The 19,418-nt window shown below is 37.4% G+C and overlaps 1 protein-coding gene across 1 annotated transcript; it reads right to left on the minus strand.

Moving 5' to 3' along the window:
• On the minus strand, positions 1–16,172 carry LOC121386227 (phospholipid scramblase 2-like). The gene is made up of 6 exons (XM_041517059.1): positions 15,889–16,172; positions 10,735–10,812; positions 8,342–8,537; positions 7,372–7,483; positions 6,774–6,876; positions 1–3,393 (listed from the first exon to the last, which is right to left on the minus strand). Exons 1-6 carry the CDS (start codon positions 16,055–16,057, stop codon positions 3,302–3,304), a joined length of 750 nt encoding a protein of 249 aa, XP_041372993.1. The 5' UTR covers positions 16,058–16,172; the 3' UTR covers positions 1–3,301.
• Positions 16,173–19,418: the final 3,246 nt, after the last annotated feature.

Consider the following 19,418-nt stretch of genomic DNA (forward strand, 5'->3'; position numbering starts at 1 on the left):
CAGTATTGACAACACCACATTTATTACTAGTAAATTATAAAATATAATATATAGTCCATGTTAAATTATGAAGTTATATACATGTATACTGTTTAAAAAATGTATCATTTCAAAAAGTAAAATACAAATAAGAAGTTTTATAGGTTAACTGTAGGCATGGATCCAAGGAGAGACTCACGAGTCCTGGCACCCCCTTTCCCTCCCCTTAGAAAAAATTTGGGGTCGTAATCCTTGAGACGTAACACTGTCACAGTCCGGAAAATTGTAAATACTCATTTGTTCGACCAACACTTGAAAAGTTTACTTTTAAAACTTAAATAACTAACTTAACATCATACCTCAATATGGCGTCACTTTATAACAATGTGACGTAACATCACAAATGACAATATAATTGACAGCACACAAACCCTAATACATTTGTTACTTCAAGCCTCTGAATATACATCTATTACAATAACTAAGAGAGTCAATAAAACTATTTAATATGCAAAGAATTATAACATTGTTACTTTGATAACTTCATTTAATAGAAAGATGAAATCTTATTCTTTTTTGTTCATATAGGCATTATCCTCTGCTGTGACAATACTCCGGCCTCAGTGGTGCAGTGGTTATACCATCGGACTACAGGCTGGTAGGTACAGGGTTCGCAGCCGGGTACTGGCTCCAATCTAGAGAGAGTTTTAACGATTCAATGGGTAGGTGTAAGGCCATTACACCCTCTTCTCTCTCACTAACCACTAACCAACTAACAACTAACCCACTGTCCTGGACAGACAGCCCAGATAGCTGAGGTGTGTGCCCAGGACAGGGTGCTTGAACCTTAATTGGATATAAGCACGAAAGTAAGTTAAAATGAATGTGACAATAGGCATCATATTCAAATTTTCTATCCACCTCTCTCCCTGTCTATCAGCACCACAGCCTTAGCAATGTCACCCATGCTTGCTTTTACCTTGGATCCGCCAATTACATTTATTTTAATACTAGTATATATATATGTATATGATATATTTAAAAATATAAACCATAACAATAAAAAACAAATGCTGGTACATATATATGATGAGACGTAATGCTAAAAATAATCTCTAAGCTATATATAGAGAGATTGCAAAAAATAAAATACTGAAAAACATTTAAGGCACCCAAAAGGGGCTTATAAAATTAAAATTAAATAAAATTGAGGTATCTGGATGATTAAAATTTGTAAAAACGGATCCGTTTGACTTGTGTTAAGTGATGGTGGATTACGAAACCCATAATAGATTATGGGGAAAAGTTGAGCAAAGGCTTACGGCAATGGTTTCTACGTCATTGTACAGTGCACGGAAATCTATAAATAAAATATACAAAGTGGACAGACTTTCATAACGGCTACATATTAATGATTTGGGGCTAACTCTGGGTCAACAGAAAGTTTCACCAAATTATCTACTAAACTTGAAATCCACTTATTTTAAAACAAAAATATCCGTTATTTCATAAAATTATTTTGCCAAATTAAAAATAAAATTTGCCAACTGTTCTTGAAATTCACAACCGGTGAATTTGGTGAGTGCCAGAGCTAGCCCTGATGATTGGCTGTCACTGTTTGGGACCGATATCTGACATTAGTCCTGATGATTGGCTGTCACCGTTTGGGACCGATATCTGACATTAGTCCTGATGATTGGCTGTCACCGTTTGGGACCGACATCTGACATTAGTCCTGATGTGTCATGTCAAACATGCTTTATGCTTGGAATAAAGTTAAGTATCCCACCAAAACAAAAAGACATTACCGTAATAGAAAACAAATTTTATAATGATTTTCTCTAGTTGTAGCAAGATTTATCATTACGACAGTAGTGATATCAAGCATCGGTTCCAAGCAGTTATATTTTTGGTCTATGGATGGTCAGTTATTTGACTGTAATGTAGGAATTCTATTCCATATTCTTTCATACAAATGAATTTACATTCACCACTCATGTTAAATTAAAGCTTAATTTACACCTGAGTATAAAACTGTTCATGAAAGAATTTGCTTTATATAGTCAAATTAACTAACATGGCCAATTCTGAATGTGAAGCATTGAACTTTTTTTTACCAACCAATTCTCATATACAGAGATATTGTAATAAATAAAATATCGAAAAACATTTAAGGCACCCAAAAGGGGGTTATAAAATTAAAATATTAAGGTATCTGGTTAATTAAAATGTGTAAAAACAGATCCGTTTGCCTTGTGTTAAGTGATGGTGGATCGCGAAACCCATAATGGATTATGAACAGTATAAAAAGGAATAAAAATATCAACATTATGCTTAACACTGCAGAAAAAAGCGACACTGTACAGGGTATATAACCAGATTGTGTCTGCCATACGTGGAAAAAACCCACACAAACAAACAAACAAACAAAACAAACAAACAAATAAAATAAAAAAACCAACATACTGTATAAAATCAATCTTGCTATCACATTGGCATTTATCTCAAGGTCACTTTGTCAATAAATAATTCTTTATATGCAGATCTCAGCTGAGCACCATAAACATTACCCGGCACTATTTTGAACAGTTAATTTAAACGTATATATGTACTATAAATCATAACACAATAGCAACATATTAACAACATAGAACTTTAAATAGTGACCTCATTAAAAAAAAAATATTACCAAAAAAAAGTATACAAAAACCCAACCAAAACTAAGCACACATACTCCCTCCCCCCCCCCACCCCCTCCAAAAAACAAAAAAAAAGCACAAAAAATAACCAACCAAAAAAACTAATAAGCTTAAGTTGTTGGATCAGCTGAAATAATGTTTTTGACGAATATTAACAATATGCAGTTTACACACATTGATTTAGTAGAAAATTGCAGTAATGTGCAAGCTAACTAACTATTGTTGTTTGCTATCCTTTTGGTTTAATCAATAATATGTAACCTTTGTTGATGTTTAAAAACAATTTTGTGAAAATGGGCTGGTTATGTCTTTTCAAAATTGGCTTTGTTCAAGTGGAAGTGGTATCTAAATTTTTTTTTTATAGAATATTGTTTCAACACTTTAGATTAACACTACACAATTACCAGAATTTGTTGTTTAGAATATTGTTTCAACACTGCATATTAACACTACACAATTACCAGAATGTTGTTTAGAATATTGTTTCAATACTGTATATTAACACTACACAATTACCAGAATTTGTTGTTTAGAATATTGTTTCAACACTGCATATTAACACTACACAATTATCAGAATTTTTTTTTATAGAATATTGTTTCAACACTGCAGATTAACATTACTCAATTCCTGCTGTACTCAAAGTAATTGAAGTCGATGAGAAATGTTGCTCCAAGAAGAATTGCCTTCGTCAAAACATCCATGCCAGATGGGACTGAAATAAACGAGAAGTGAATCTGTTTATTACACATTTAGCAGTGCATTATACAATGTTATATTGTAAAAAGAAAAAAAGGAATGTTTTATTTAATGACACATTTTGCCTACAGTTATATGGAAAGAAAGGTTTTATTTAACGACGCACTCAACACATTTTATTTACGGTTATATGGCGTCAGACATATGGTTAAGGACCACACAAATTTTGAGAGGAAACCTGCTGTCGCCACTTCATGGGCTACTCTTTCCTATTAGCAGCAAGGGATCTTTTATTTGTGCTTCCCACATGCCGGTATATATATATATATATATATATATATATATATATATATATATATATACACACACACACAAGTGCATTTCATGATAATACTGCTATGTCTGTCATCTACTGTCACGTATCTACAAGGCATAACACATTTTAAACTCATACCAATTAACGATTATCTCTTATTTCCTTTACGTTCATCTGAGTATGAAAAAAAAAAAGCCATTCTCACATAAGTTTGCAGATGAACTTTTTTTTTCATACCCAGATGAACGTAAAGAAAATAACAGACAATATTTATATTTTAATTTGAATCATACTTACTAATAATAGCACTAAAGGTTCATATTTTATTGTGAATTATTTTTCGGTTCTTAAACAATAACGCTCAGTAAGACAAAGTACCACTATAAAGTGACGTCATTAGGTATGACGTTCCCTGACAAAGAAATGAACAAACTCCTGTTGCTACGGCTGAACCAATGGGATGATGTTAAATTGTAATGAATGTAATGGAAATTTAATTATTCTAACTTATTAAACCACACTGTGATGGAGACAGCCGTTTGCATATTAACTTTTGACCGGGGTCTGAAACAATTGGAGTAGCACTTTAATCATCGAAAGCCATTGCATAGAGTAATTAACCCAAGAAGGTTCCCCATATTAGTAGATGGTATCTGTATTTTTGATAGTTTTAGAGAAGTAGGGTGGCCATTATTTCGCCACTCATCCATAAATGACAGGACTGCCAAAGATGGGACCCATCTGCCAAACACCGAAACGGGGGTTATAAGCTGGGAGTTCTTTCTGTATAGGGACGGGTGGCAAACAAGGAGGCGGTGGAAACGCTGTCCGCTGGGCGAACTTTACTAGTCCAGTGGACATAGGTAACTATACTTTACTCCTCTGTGGTAACTGAAAGGTATTTTGTGTGGCATTCAAGTATTATAATTATGTGTATTCTTGTTTTACTGTGTTTTAGTGTGGGAAGGACAGCTGGTAGTCAGACCAACTAAAGTAAACTGTAGGCATCTCTTACCCAGAGGTTACTAATAGTTATAATATCTATAAGTTATAACTGGTAATCCTAGTATCATGACCTGGTAAATTGTAGGTCCTCTGAATATTGGATGTAGAGAAGACTGAGGATAATAATTAATTATTCTACGGTTGGGTGATGTTTAACTGTGAGGGGTAACTATATCCCTAATTGCCAAGTTATTAAGTTTACGTGTGGTGCTCAGCCTAGAGGTGGTGTGACACCGGTTTTAATAGGCCATGTAAGTGCTGTAACACTTACCTGGTATTATATAATACATATTTGAAACTAAACTTGTGTTGTTGTCTTTCTAGTGAATTTAACATTGATTTATAGTAAATATAAATATATACGATCCTGTTCCCTGAATACCCCTAGAGCCAGCCACTCGGGTAGAAAACTACCCGATACAGGGAGATCTATATGTACAGGTTGGGATATTTGGAGAAATACTGTTACACCCATTGCGTGTTTCTGATTCTGTTACCGGGGAACTGAGTGATGAGAGCAGTTGCTGGTAACAGTGTTAGAAGCTCCGAGACACACACAATGAGTGAATATTACATACATGAATCAACCATTGTACATGCATTTTGTGTTTCTGATTCTGTTACCGGGGAACTGAGTGATGAGAGCAGTTGCTGGTAACAGTGTTAGAAGCTCCGAGACACACACAATGAGTGAATATTACATACATGAATCAACCATTGCACATGCATTTCCTGTTTCTGATTCTGTTACCGGGGAACTGAGTGATGAGAGCAGTTGCTGGTAACAGTGTTAGAAGCTCCGAGACACACACAATGAGTGAATATTACATACATGAATCAACCATTGCACATACATTTCGTGTTCATAAAAAATTACCCATCTACACAAAACGGTATATCGCTATAATTGATCAGCTCGATACGAACCACGGTACAGTTTTGCGTATAGCGATTTTTACACACTATTTTTTCTTTGCATCTTATATGACTTGAAATAGGCAAACAAATAAACAAAGAAAAACCCCATCATTTTATTAATTGGTGATGACAGGAAATGTCACAATCACGTCAAGCGTAGTCGGCTTACTTGTTGGCATACGAAGTGATAGGTTGGTTACTTGGTTCCAACTTCTAAACAAAATGTGTTAAAAGTCCAATAAAAATAACCAGTTAATGATAATTACAAATAAATGTTTTGTAACTTATACATTGTTATTCATTGTTCATTTAAATAAAGAAATAAACCAACAAGTGAGAATTGCACTTCACTGTTTTTCCCTGAACTCGGAACATTTCGGCCGATCGTTCAAAACACCTTGGCCAATAACCTCTGGTTCAGTCAATCTGCCGAAACATTGCGACTCAATACATACATTTCTGTGTCAAGTGAGCTGCAACGGAAAAGCCTGACAGTAAGGATTTCCGAATGTGACAATTTATAAATAGTTTGCACCGTCACACTGGTGTTCTAGGATTGTGTTAAAAAATAAAAATGACCAAGAAGAACATTATGCTACTAATAAATGTTGTGGTTTATATAATCATTTAGGTCTATGCTACTAATAAATGTTGTGGTTTATATAATCATTTAGGTCTATGATGGAATCAATATTACAAATATTTCGATTTATGTACTTAGTTTATGCCTTCTGATTTCATTATAAAAAAACCCCACCCATAAATATTAAATTTAAATAATATCAACTTTATTGCAATACGGTTTCTTAGATCGCAATATATCGCAATACGGTTTTCACCTCAATATTTTCAGGTATTGCAAAACAAAGTCCAGAATTTGTTTTCCATATCTCCTAAGTTCAAGGGCCATAAGTCTGTCAAAAATGAGTAAATCGCCATGAAAGTCAAACTTGATCTGTAACAGTACACAATAAAGCTATACACAAAATGTCAGCTCAGTATCTCAAAGCCTTCTGCAGAAACCATCTGGAAAATATGTAGGACAGACAGACGGACAGACAGACAGACAGACAGACAGAAGGATGAAGATGAAACCTATAGTCCCCTCCTATAGGACTGTAGAGCATTAATACTAGGAATCCATGAAAATAACTCACAACGCAGAGAAAAGTCGTTAGCTCCTCCGAACACTTCCCTGCAGCCGCCCCAGTGTTTGATGATCTGTCCAGTCTCCACCGACTCATCTTCGCCATGGAAAACCTGAAAACAATCAAGAAGAAATAAATTTCTGTGACATTCATTACAACATAACGTCATCCCATTGGTCCAGACGTAGCAACGGGAGTTTCTTGATGAATGTAAAAATTATGTCGTCAGGGAACGTCATATCTGATGACGTCATTTTATATGGGCAAGTTGTCTTAATGTGTGTTATTGTTTACGGACCAAAAATAATTAAAAATAAAATATGAAGTTTTAGAAGTATTGTCTGTTATTTCTTTTACGTTCATCTGGATATGAAAAACAAAACGATCATCCGCAAACTTTTGTTGATGCCATCTGAAAAAATAATACTTATTTATTACCCCAGCAGTCACTCATAACAAGGAAAATATTTTTCATATTTACTCAGTGAGAAATATTCTACATTAGTGTAATGTTGGTACTAAAGATGACGTCATCACGATTTGGCAAACACGACAAGATTGCATCTTGTAAAGGCGAGACAAAAATAAACAGAGAAAAAACAAATACCTTGAAAATAACGTCGGAACAGCATTTGCAGTAGCAGCATTCACCGAGGATGGTGAACAGCGGAGTTCCGTTCATGTCAAACACTTTGTAGCGTGGTGTCCAACACGTCCAACTAAAACACACAACACAGCCACAGTTTTAGAGGGCACCAAATCTGACGCGATAAACGGCGTGCCCAAACTAAGTGTGCCCAAAACAAACAAGCCCAAATTAAAGGGACATAACTCTAATTTCAACTCGTGAAAATTAACACTAAGTTTAGTTAAAGGGACAGACCCTAGTTTCAACCCGTGAAAATTAACACTAAGTTTAGTTAAAGGGACATAACCCTAGTTTCAAAAAGTGAAAGTTAACACTAAGTTTAGTTGAAAGGACAGACCCTAGTTTCAACCCGTGAAAATTAACACTAAATTTAATTAATCTACAAACATGATAACATCAAAACATTATATCTCAAACTCAATCGAATGTTCAGCTATAACAGACACAAATTTAGTATAAAATGGCTTCGCAACACTACACAATTTTATACAATTTGTGTGTGTGTTACATCAATAAATTTACCCCCAAAATTTTTATACAGAGGATACTACCCGAGTGTCTTGTGATATCATAATTTATCAACACGATTTGATATAAGTATGAAATCCGAGGCTTGATATCACAAAACACGAGGGGGGTATTCTTTTTATCATCCATTATCATTCGTTTCATTTGTGACAGTTGTGAACAATGTCAATGTGGGTTGAATGTCAGCGGTAGACTCGTTAACTAGCAGAACGGCAGTGGTGTGATGTCACTAGTGCTGAAAGAAACAGTGACGTAACAAAACATTGTTATGTGATTAAAATTTGACCAATCAAGATTATAAGAAGCGATAGTGCCAGCAATATCTCCTACAAAAGCCTTTAATGGATGATAAATAACTTTATTCGTGCATTCCAAAAAAATATATACTGTAACAACTGACATTTCCTTGATGGTTGCTATGGGAACCCCAGCCGGCGAATGGATCTCCATCTCCTGTAGACAGCAGCACCAAAACATGCTGCCTTGACAACGGAACGGCCGGTGAAGCTGTATCAGGTTCTGACCGTCGTTATCCGTGATGTTCATCACAAATGGTCGCGCCGTCCCGCAAACCTGCCGAGTGCAGCAGTCCGTGTCTGAAAAAAACATGAATTTCACAGAATTAAGCATTACAGCCAGTGCTTATAAAACTTTTAGAGACCAGACTCAATCTCAAATGACGTCATATGTATGCAATTTGTATGACATTGCCATGACGTTAAAGTCTTAAGACTATTAGAGTCTCTATTCTATAGACTCTAAAAGTTTTATAAGCACCAGGCCAGGTGCATACAAAAACTGATTCAGTGAAGGAATAATTTGTCATTTGTCATAATTCTAGACGTTTTTCACTATTCCTTTTTAAATAGCAGTTCGGAACTAAACTTCTTTAAAACTAGACTTTCTACTTGGTCCTGTGGGTGTCTTTGTCATAGGGTTACACTGTAGTTCTTTATTAGTATTTAATTTCTGAACTGTTTAAAATGCACTGAGATGAACATGCATATAAACCAAGTTTCACTGATATAGAACATGTATTTTGTAAGAAACGGGTCTAAACACAAAACACTTAATGTTGGAGATCAGTGCAAAATTTGATGACATAATTTTCAAGGTTCTACCAAAATTATCTGATCATTCAACATACAGTAATGATACGCTACGTAGTCTTCTTTATTTATCCCGAACAGAAATCCTTATTCTGGCTTTTCGTGCCTTTTCCTGGCAAAGGTCTGCTAGGACTTGGCTCCCCAGATCTTGAACATTTTCATGGATTCTTAGAAGCCAAAGACACCGCTGTTGTGTTACTAACAAACCTTTCACAAGCTTTATTTTTTCGTCTCTGAACTTTTTTCTTCTTCTTTTTTTAATCCCACTGCCCCCTTTCTTTCTTTTTACCCATTAGCCACGAAATGTTTTTTTCTAACAATTGATTGATGGAGTTACTTCCCTTCAAATTGAAGTTCGGTAACTTTTGTGAGATATTGGGTGAAGAGTCGGAAAATAGTTTTCACGAATATTATATGCGATCTTTTTTGATTTACTCTACATCTAGCGTAGCGAGGTGTTCCGATTAATAATAATAATAATAATAATAATAATAACTATATTTAATGATTTACTCCAGCGACAAACTGGCCTTGTAGAAATTTAGTGACCTTCTGATAAACTAGGGGAGGGATGTTTACCGATACTGATGGAGTTACTGCCAAATCAAATGATTAAATATGTCAGTAAGATCTCGATGCGTTTCGTTATTTTTTGTAAGTGGTCACCTGGGAACTTCGCAGGTTTCCTCTAAAAACAGTGTCAGAATGACCATGTGTTTGACGTCCAATAGCCGATGATATTAAAGATAAAAATCAATGTGCTCTAGTGGCGTCGTTAAATAAAACAAACTTTACTTTTCAACATTTGTTTGAGCATCCTGAGCATTTGTACTGCATTTCTATTCATTGGACCAATTGATTGCTTCAAACCAAGTGTGTACTTTAATACTGGATGCATACAGAATAAAACTAACATTGCAAATTATAAAATTGGTAACTACCATTTCTTAGATACACTAGGAAAGATAATATTCATAAAAAAATTTTTTTAAATGTTATTGTTGGACAGATAAATATAGAACCCTTCTTTTCAGATTTCATTAAAAGAAATTGTTATAACTTATTTACTGGTTTCTATCCAATTAAGGTTCAACCAAGTCTGTCCTGGACCAGTACAGAAGTTCAGTGTTAGTATGAGAGTAAACCTTCTGCCTATTATTAAACAGCAAGGGGTCTTTTGTATGTATTCTCCCACAGATAGGTTAGCACCATGATGCCCTCAAAATGCCTTGCCTTTTATAAATGTATAAGTTGCCCATGTAAAAAGAAGCCTTTAAACACACCTATGTGAATAGTACTACATATTTCCTTTTTTTAATTAAGTTATGAAATAGATATAGAAAATAAAATGACCATATGGTTTTTGTCCTTTTGAAAATTGTATAATGAAATAAAAAGCCCTTATATTTAAAACTGCACATAAAATATGCCACCAAAATGTCACTTTACCATGCCTTACTTCATTTCTACGGAAAACACTGTGATGAATGGTCTTGTTGGTTTGCATAATGCATTTCTATACATGCAGAGGTTATTTTCGATACCGGTAGTCAACACCTTTATTTAATAACCATAAATAAAATTATTTTTCAAAATAAAATGTTTTTCCTACCTACCTACCCTGTATTTTTCCAGCATGTAATAGGAAACAAGTAATTTTTTTTTTCCGGCCTAATCAATATACCTTCTTTTGCATACATGAACTGCTGTTCCGAGGTGTTACAGATTTTGTATCGGTTGTTTTTCTCCCAGCCAACCAACACTGAAATGGAAAAACTAAATTATATGAAAATAATTATGATATTTACACAACAAAACAATAAACTCAGCAATGGTAATTAAACTAATTATGATATTTACACCACCAACCCCTGCAATTGCCCACGGCAGTTGACAGTGCAGTGGAGAACGCCATGAACAATGTCGTAGAGTTTTTAGTTATCCACTGCACTTTTTTGCCTTGAACTATTCAGATTTTTTCAATGGCATGTTTTTTTTGCCGTGGACATTTTCTTAATTGGAAGGGATGCACCACAATACAATAAAGACAGTTATGGTAGACATATATTTTTGGAAACAACTAGTATATCTTATGGCTAACATTTAGTTATATTTTTGAAAGCAAAATAAAAATCTGAAAAAAAAATCTGAAAAACCCCGAAAGAAATCTCATGAATTGTGTTCATTTGCTGTCGACATGGGTCTCTTGATTACAGTAGATGTTGATGTTTTGGATTTTGACTAAATTCTACAGCTCTGTAATAATTGGCTGCATCCCTTAAGCATTCCAATCTGAACATCAAAATCTTTATCCATGACCAAGACTGTATCTCTGCACAGTCAGAGTCAAATGTGTATTTGACAAAATAGTGTTTGATTCCATGAATCTCTATCCGGTGCCTCGTCTATAGGAGGACAGCCACTCCTAAGGAGCTCCTTTTCCAGACAATATCCTCGTGGTACGGGTTTTGAAGTGGATAAACAATGATCTCGCGTAGTGTAGAAATAGTGATGTTTTTCTTGTTATTATTGACAGAGACATAACCTAATGTATTAGTGGCATATGAAGGTGCCAAAATGTGGGGAGGGGGGTACACACTGCTGCTACTGGATCAAGAAAAGTGGGTGGGGCACATGCCCCCTTGCCCCCCCCCTCCCCCCCCCCACACACACACACACTTCCTATGCCAGTGTATATCATTAAAATATAAACATTAAATTCAATATATAGTGCAATTTTTATTTTTAGTTTACTTGTATAAGGGCCAACTTACAATGATTTAAGCCAGGATGTGACATTCTGTTTGGCAACCAAACCTCAGCTACTGGTTGCCCACTGGGCAACCATCACAATTTCACATTTGTGCATCCCTGTAATATTTATTATTTACTAATGCACAGGCAAGTGTTCATCTGAAGGCCACATTCCCTTTTAGTGAGGGGGAGGGGGGTGGGGTGATGTCTTAATCTTGTGATGTTCATTGTGACATATTGCAAACACACGTGGCCAGAATATTGTATATACCCACGATTGGTGGAGGCGTGGCCCTCTGCCCAACCTCACACCCACCTCTGGCTTAGTATGTAGGTGTATTTTATGTGGTTTTATATTGATTGTCTGTGTTTAGCAATACACGTTTATATTTGTTCAACTGATAGGTTGTTTGATAATGACGGACTCACTGTAACTGATAATGACTGTCATGGGAATAAATTGTTTTCAGTGTCAACGAGTTAATAAATGCATCACACATTATATGCTTGATGGGTAGGGAGAAGCAATTTTCAATCTACCCATATTTTACTCAAATAACAATAATGTATGGAATTTCCAGTAATACATTTTCTGTTAACCTATATACCCTTCTATACTTGTATTTCATGCGGTTTACACAATGCTACAACAGCACGTGCAATCATAGATTATACTTCGAAAATAATATGTTATTGACCATCCACTTGATATGTACAAACAATGTTGTCATATTTTGGACATTCAGGGCCGTGTCATGTGGATGGGCAAGTGGTGGAACCCCCGAAAAATTCTGAACAATAGCTTTTTGGTTTATAAAATTGCTTTGCGCATTACAAAAGTACACCTCCCCCCCACTCCAAACACCAACATAAATACTATGTAAATATATAATTTATAAAATAAAATTCAAATTAATAATGTATTGGCAATAGACTGCATGTACATGGAATGGTTACATGTATTTTACGTATATGTTTTGAAAAAAGGTTAGACAAAACAGGTACACATTCCAAAATATCCATAACCTTGATTAAATGAAACAAGCTATAATAGTCATCACGTAGCCTACTACTGTAGCATTTACAATATCCAAATTAAACCCACGTGTGCATGCATCATCTGTAGGACAGCCACTCCCCAAGAAAATCCTCTACTGGAGATTTTACCCCCTCTTGCATCGTCACAAAGATTATTTACCCCTCTTGCATCCCCATAAAGAGGACTGCCACTCCAGACCTTTATTCTCTTTGTACTGCATTATTTTTTTACTTCAGAGACAATGCATGTCAAGCTGTATACCTCGGCTGTTCTAGCATTTTGTTTTCACCCCTGTATTAAAAACGAGATTTAATCTGTATAATTTAATGGTACATCGGTAGTTTGTAAAAAAATTTTTTATTTATACTGTATTTCTTTTTTTCAAAACATGTTATTTGAGTTTGTATGGGTTTAAAACTTAAGAACATGTTTTTATATGAATTTTAACTTTATTCATTATGAAGTTGCATGCCAATTCATCGGTTTTCATTGTAGCAAACAGACTACAGGGTGTGCACTTTACAGTTGCCCGATTGCCCATGGTGAGTCAAAATAGCGTCGGGCAAGTCAAAACCTTTTCACATGTCGCCCACCTGATGACCGTAAATTTCCGTATATTTAATTATGTATCAAAATGCAAATAACTATACTATACCAAACACCCATTTGTCACTGCGAACGATGTCAACATAGATTGCTGTCAGCTTAGTATTTGTTTAATTCCTCGTCATACAGCCATAAAACTTAGCACCTTATTCATTCCAAGACCGAACCTTGGTAAAACATTCCAGATGTTTGATTGTGTGGGTCCCGTGACAACATAATAATTATAATTTAATTACTACAGTTTGTAATATAACTAAAACAAGTTCTATTTGCTTCTTTTGTGTAGTTATTATTGTTTGTATGATATGATAACATGTTTTAAAAGTGTAATTTAAGTAAGTTCTTTTTTTAAAATGAAATTCGGTCGCGAGCCATTCAAAAGTTGTACGGCGAGTCAGTGTTTCTGTAAGTGGCCTGATTGGCCAGTGAAAAAAAAATCCCAAGTGCATACCCTGAGACTATATACGGTGAACACCAAGCTAATTAAAATTAGCTCCACTATTACATGTGGATCTAACAGCAGCCAGTTGGAGCTCATGTCCACCAATCAAAACCTTACTTGCAGAATCATGCCAGTGATTTGAAAATAATTTGGAAACATTCCGAATTATCCTGAGGGTATACAACATGTTTTGTGTGAATTACGAATGCCTTAAAACATGTTTTATTTTATAAAATAAATAATTTGTAATGTAAAACTGAACACTGATTTAGTTTGGGTTTTTTTATAAATAAATAAATAATTTTTAATGTAAAATTGAAGACTGATAACCCATCTCGTACGTATTAGTATGGTTCGCTGTACTGCGGCCACTAAAATAGACTCGCCCGATATTTTTAGAATTTGTATTCTCCCAAATAATGTTATAAAAGGCTAAGTGTGATTGGTCAATATTTAAATTATTATTTACAGATGAAATGTTACCTGGACATTGGAGACTACGCAGAGTTGTTAGCAATTTGATTAAAATTAGCTCTACTGGTCTAAATAAGGCATTCGTAATTCACATGAGACATATCGTATACCCTCAGGATAATTCGGAATGTTTTTAAATTATTTTCAAATCACTGGCATGATTCTGCAAGTAAGGTTTTGATTGGTGGACATGAGCTCCAACTGGCTGCTATTAAATCCACATGTAATTAGACATGGTTATTATTCAACAAAGAACATTCTAATTTTGTTTTTGGTTGTACCTTTAAATTTCAATGTGATAATTGAAGGGCTAGTTGAATTTGAGAAGGGCCAGTAAGAATTTTCTTCAACTGTCCCTGCTGGCGACCATGGTTTTCATGTTAATTTTCAACCCTGCTGTCGTGGTTTGGGTTTGTTTTCATGCAAATGTGAAGAAAACAAGGATTGAATAGAAATTAAACGTAACATTTGCAAAAAGCTTAGGATCTAAACAATTGAACAGGACTATAGTAACAAGTAAACATAAAATTAATAATAATAAATTATCCCTTGAACAGATTGTAACTATTTTTTTATCCAGTGATAAAAAAATAAAATAAAAATAAATAAATTATAACAAACAAAAAAAAAAATAATAATAAGATGCCATGGCATAAGTAAAACACCTGATATCAGTGTTCGAGACTAACGGTATCCCGATATCACGGGGATACCAGAATTTAATTTTGGATACCAGATTTCAATAACCCAGTATCCCACCGGGATACCATATAATAATATTGTTGGTTTTTTTGGGGTTTTTTTAATCCAGCGTTTTTATTTTTTGCTGAAATAATGAAAGTCATCATTTTGTAGTGAAATTAAGTTTGTTACAATGTTATTTATGAATTTCATTTAAGTGGGATACTAAATTCTCAGGTGGGATACCAGATTTTGAAATGTTAGTATCCAACTGGGATACTGCCCAAAATGTTTAATCTCAAACACTGGATATACGGCAATGCATATCACGGCAACTGTAATTGCCGTCGTTTCCGCCATTAAATTCGAGCCCTGCAGATGAACTTTTAATAGCCCCCCCCCCCACCATCTCCACCATGCAGGCATAGTTAATTTTTGATTCACAGGGAAAACTGAATTTGGCTATCAGTACATTAAAATAATATTTTGTGAAAATATTGTATTACATGTCAGGGCGTAGCGTGATCTGGACCTGGGGGTGGGGGTGGGTTCGAATATGAACCAAGTGGACCTTTTTCTATTTTGTTTTTGCACCACCAGAAACTCGATATTTATAAACCTGTATGTTTTAGTACTGAAAGTGGACCATTTGCTTCAGCGGGGGGTGGGGGTGGTGTGTGTGTGTGTGGGGGGTGTTCGTCCGACCCCCCCCCCCCCAGTCTACGCCTCTGCATGTCAAATGTTGTTTCGTGTCACAATAAATGACACCGATTTCAACACCTCAAACCTTAGATCAAAGCGACTGTCGGTCGCGATCGATGCTATTTTTAGACGCAGTTTACCTTCAATCAGTTCCAGTTCTTGATGTACCCGTACTTCTTCAATAGCGCCAAGATACGCCAAACCCGGAGGGAGACCGGCTGGAACGACGACTGTTGGGGGTGGTGCGGTCATCATAGCGAACTCCTGACCCTTCGCCCCGGCCTGTGGCTGAGTAACGACCGCCGACATGGTTAAAATCGAGAGATTTTTACTTACGTTTGTTATTGTTTAATATATGAACAACACCCAAACAAGTCCAACTAGTGATGAAAAAATGCTACGGACAAATACGAAAACCTTCGAACGCCTGTTCGCTTGAATTCGGTAAATTCCGATGAAAAGAAAGACATGTTTTATTTAACGACGAACTCGTCACATTTTGTTTACGGTTATATGGCGTCAGACATATGGTTGGACCATGCAGTTATTGAGAGAGGAAACCCGCTGTCGCCACTTCATGGGCTACTCTTTCCAATTAGGTCAGGTCAGGTCAGGTCAGGTCAGGTCATAGGGCTTTACGTGCACATTCAGAGCAAGATGTTGTAGCGCACGCCTGTCCTGGGCACAAGAGCCGGTTCCTCCGTCCAGGACAGAATTCCGATTAAAGGCTTAAAAGGACTTTACGTGCACATTCAGAGCAAGCTGTTGTAGCGCACGCCTGTCCTGGGCACAAGGCAAAAGGTGTGTGTGTGTGTGATGGTGGTGGGTGTGTAAAGAAGGGACGCCTGCACTGGCAAGTGCAAGGGAGCACCAGCAGTCCAAGTATTGGTGGCAGGGTATAATATCTGCCCGGTCCCCTCCATTATTATTTTTAGTTAGGGTTGAGGGTTAGGGTTAGGCCCAGGGTTAGGGTTAGGGTTAGGCCCAGGGTTAAGGTTAGGGTTAGGGTTGGGGTTATGGCTGGGGTTAGGGCTAGGGTTGGGGTTAGGGTTAGGGGAAGGGGGGATAGGGCGGATATTTTTCCCTTTGATACGCACCATCCCACACAGGGAATTCCGATGGAATATATGCACTATGGTACGAAATGACCGTCGCCATGGTACGAAGTGAGTAGCAACCGTTATAATTATGGCGCAAGGCAGTTTGCCAACCCTACCGCTTCACGTTAGGCCCCTACTGTTCTACCGCCTACCGCATTTCAAAGCTTTCCTACCATTTTCAGCCAAAAAAAAAAAAAAAGTAAAGAGAGAGAAAAAAAGCAGCTTTAAATTGCGTTTGGTTTAAATCGATATAAAATAATGATTAATCCATCTTATTTCAGGCCCGTAGAAGGGGGGGGGGGGGGGGGTCTCCCACTTTTTTGACCAGTTTTCATTTCGGGACTTTAAAATATCTTATAATGCTAATTAATACGGAAACCTGACGAACGAACAACCATAAAATGAGCCCCTACCCCCCCCCCCCCCAAAAAAAAATCTGTCTGTATTTCAGTAGACCTAGCTATGCTCTGATACTCTGATCTCTCCAGTATACATCAACCCTCCTCCTGCACACGTGCCTAAATACTCTGATCTCTCCAGTATACATCAACCCTTCAAACCCTCCTCCTGCACATGTGCCTAAATACTCTGATCTCTCCAGTAAACATCAACCCTTCAAACCCTCCTCCTGCACACGTGCCTAAATACGTCTGATCTCTCCAGTAAACATCAACCCTTCAAACCCTCCTCCTGCACACGTGCCTAAATACGTCTGATCTCTCCAGTAAACATCTACCCGTCAAACCCTCCTCCTGCACACGTGCCTAAATACGTCTGATCTCTCCAGTAAACATCAACCCTTCAAACCCTCCTCCTGCACACGTGCCTAAATACGTCTGATCTCTCCAGTATACATCAACCCTTCAAACCCTCCTCCTGCACACGTGCCTAAATACGTCTGATCTCTCCAGTAAACATCAACCCTTCAAACCCTCCTCCTGCACACGTGCCTAAATACGTCTGATCTCTCCAGTAAACATCAACCCGTCAAACCCTCCTCCTGCACACGTGCCTAAATACGTCTGATCTCTCCAGTAAACATCAACCCTTCAAACCCTCCTCCTACACAGGTGCCTAAATACGTCTGATCTCTCCAGTAAACATCTACCCGTCAAACCCTCCTCCTGCACACGTGCCTAAATACGTCTGATCTCTCCAGTAAACATCAACCCTTCAAACCCTCCTCCTGCACACGTGCCTAAATACGTCTGATCTCTCCAGTAAACATCTACCCGTCAAACCCTCCTCCTGCACACGTGCCTAAATACGTCTGATCTCTCCAGTAAACATCAACCCTTCAAACCCTCCTGCACACGTGCCTAAATACGTCTGATCTCTCCAGTAAACATCACCCTTCAAACCCTCCTGCACACGTGCCTAAATACGTCTGATCTCTCCAGTATACATCAACCCTTCAAACCCTCCTCCTGCACACGTGCCTAAATACGTCTGATCTCTCCAGTAAACATCAACCCTTCAAACCCTCCTCCTGCACACGTGCCTAAATACGTCTGATCTCTCCAGTATACATCAACCCTTCAAACCCTCCTCCTGCACACGTGCCTAAATACGTCTGATCTCTCCAGTAAACATCAACCCTTCAAACCCTCCTCCTGCACACGTGCCTAAATACGTCTGATCTCTCCAGTAAACATCAACCCGTCAAACCCTCCTCCTGCACACGTGCCTAAATACGTCTGATCTCTCCAGTAAACATCAACCCTTCAAACCCTCCTCCTACACAGGTGCCTAAATACGTCTGATCTCTCCAGTAAACATCTACCCGTCAAACCCTCCTCCTGCACACGTGCCTAAATACGTCTGATCTCTCCAGTAAACATCAACCCTTCAAACCCTCCTGCACACGTGCCTAAATACGTCTGATCTCTCCAGTAAACATCAACCCTTCAAACCCTCCTGCACACGTGCCTAAATACGTCTGATCTCTCCAGTAAACATCAACCCTTCAAACCCTCCTCCTGCACACGTGCCTAAATACGTCTGATCTCTCCAGTATACATCAACCCTTCAAACCCTCCTCCTGCACACGTGCCTAAATACGTCTGATCTCTCCAGTAAACATCAACCCTTCAAACCCTCCTCCTGCACACGTGCCTAAATACGTCTGATCTCTCCAGTAAACATCAACCCGTCAAACCCTCCTCCTGCACACGTGCCTAAATACGTCTGATCTCTCCAGTAAACATCAACCCTTCAAACCCTCCTCCTACACAGGTGCCTAAATACGTCTGATCTCTCCAGTAAACATCTACCCGTCAAACCCTCCTCCTGCACACGTGCCTAAATACGTCTGATCTCTCCAGTAAACATCAACCCTTCAAACCCTCCTCCTGCACACGTGCCTAAATACGTCTGATCTCTCCAGTAAACATCTACCCGTCAAACCCTCCTCCTGCACACGTGCCTAAATACGTCTGATCTCTCCAGTAAACATCAACCCTTCAAACCCTCCTGCACACGTGCCTAAATACGTCTGATCTCTCCAGTAAACATCAACCCTTCAAACCCTCCTGCACACGTGCCTAAATACGTCTGATCTCTCCAGTAAA

The sequence above is a fragment of the Gigantopelta aegis genome, chromosome 12, assembly GCF_016097555.1.
Source record: "Gigantopelta aegis isolate Gae_Host chromosome 12, Gae_host_genome, whole genome shotgun sequence".
In the NCBI taxonomy this organism is placed as follows: domain Eukaryota; kingdom Metazoa; phylum Mollusca; class Gastropoda; order Neomphalida; family Peltospiridae; genus Gigantopelta; species Gigantopelta aegis.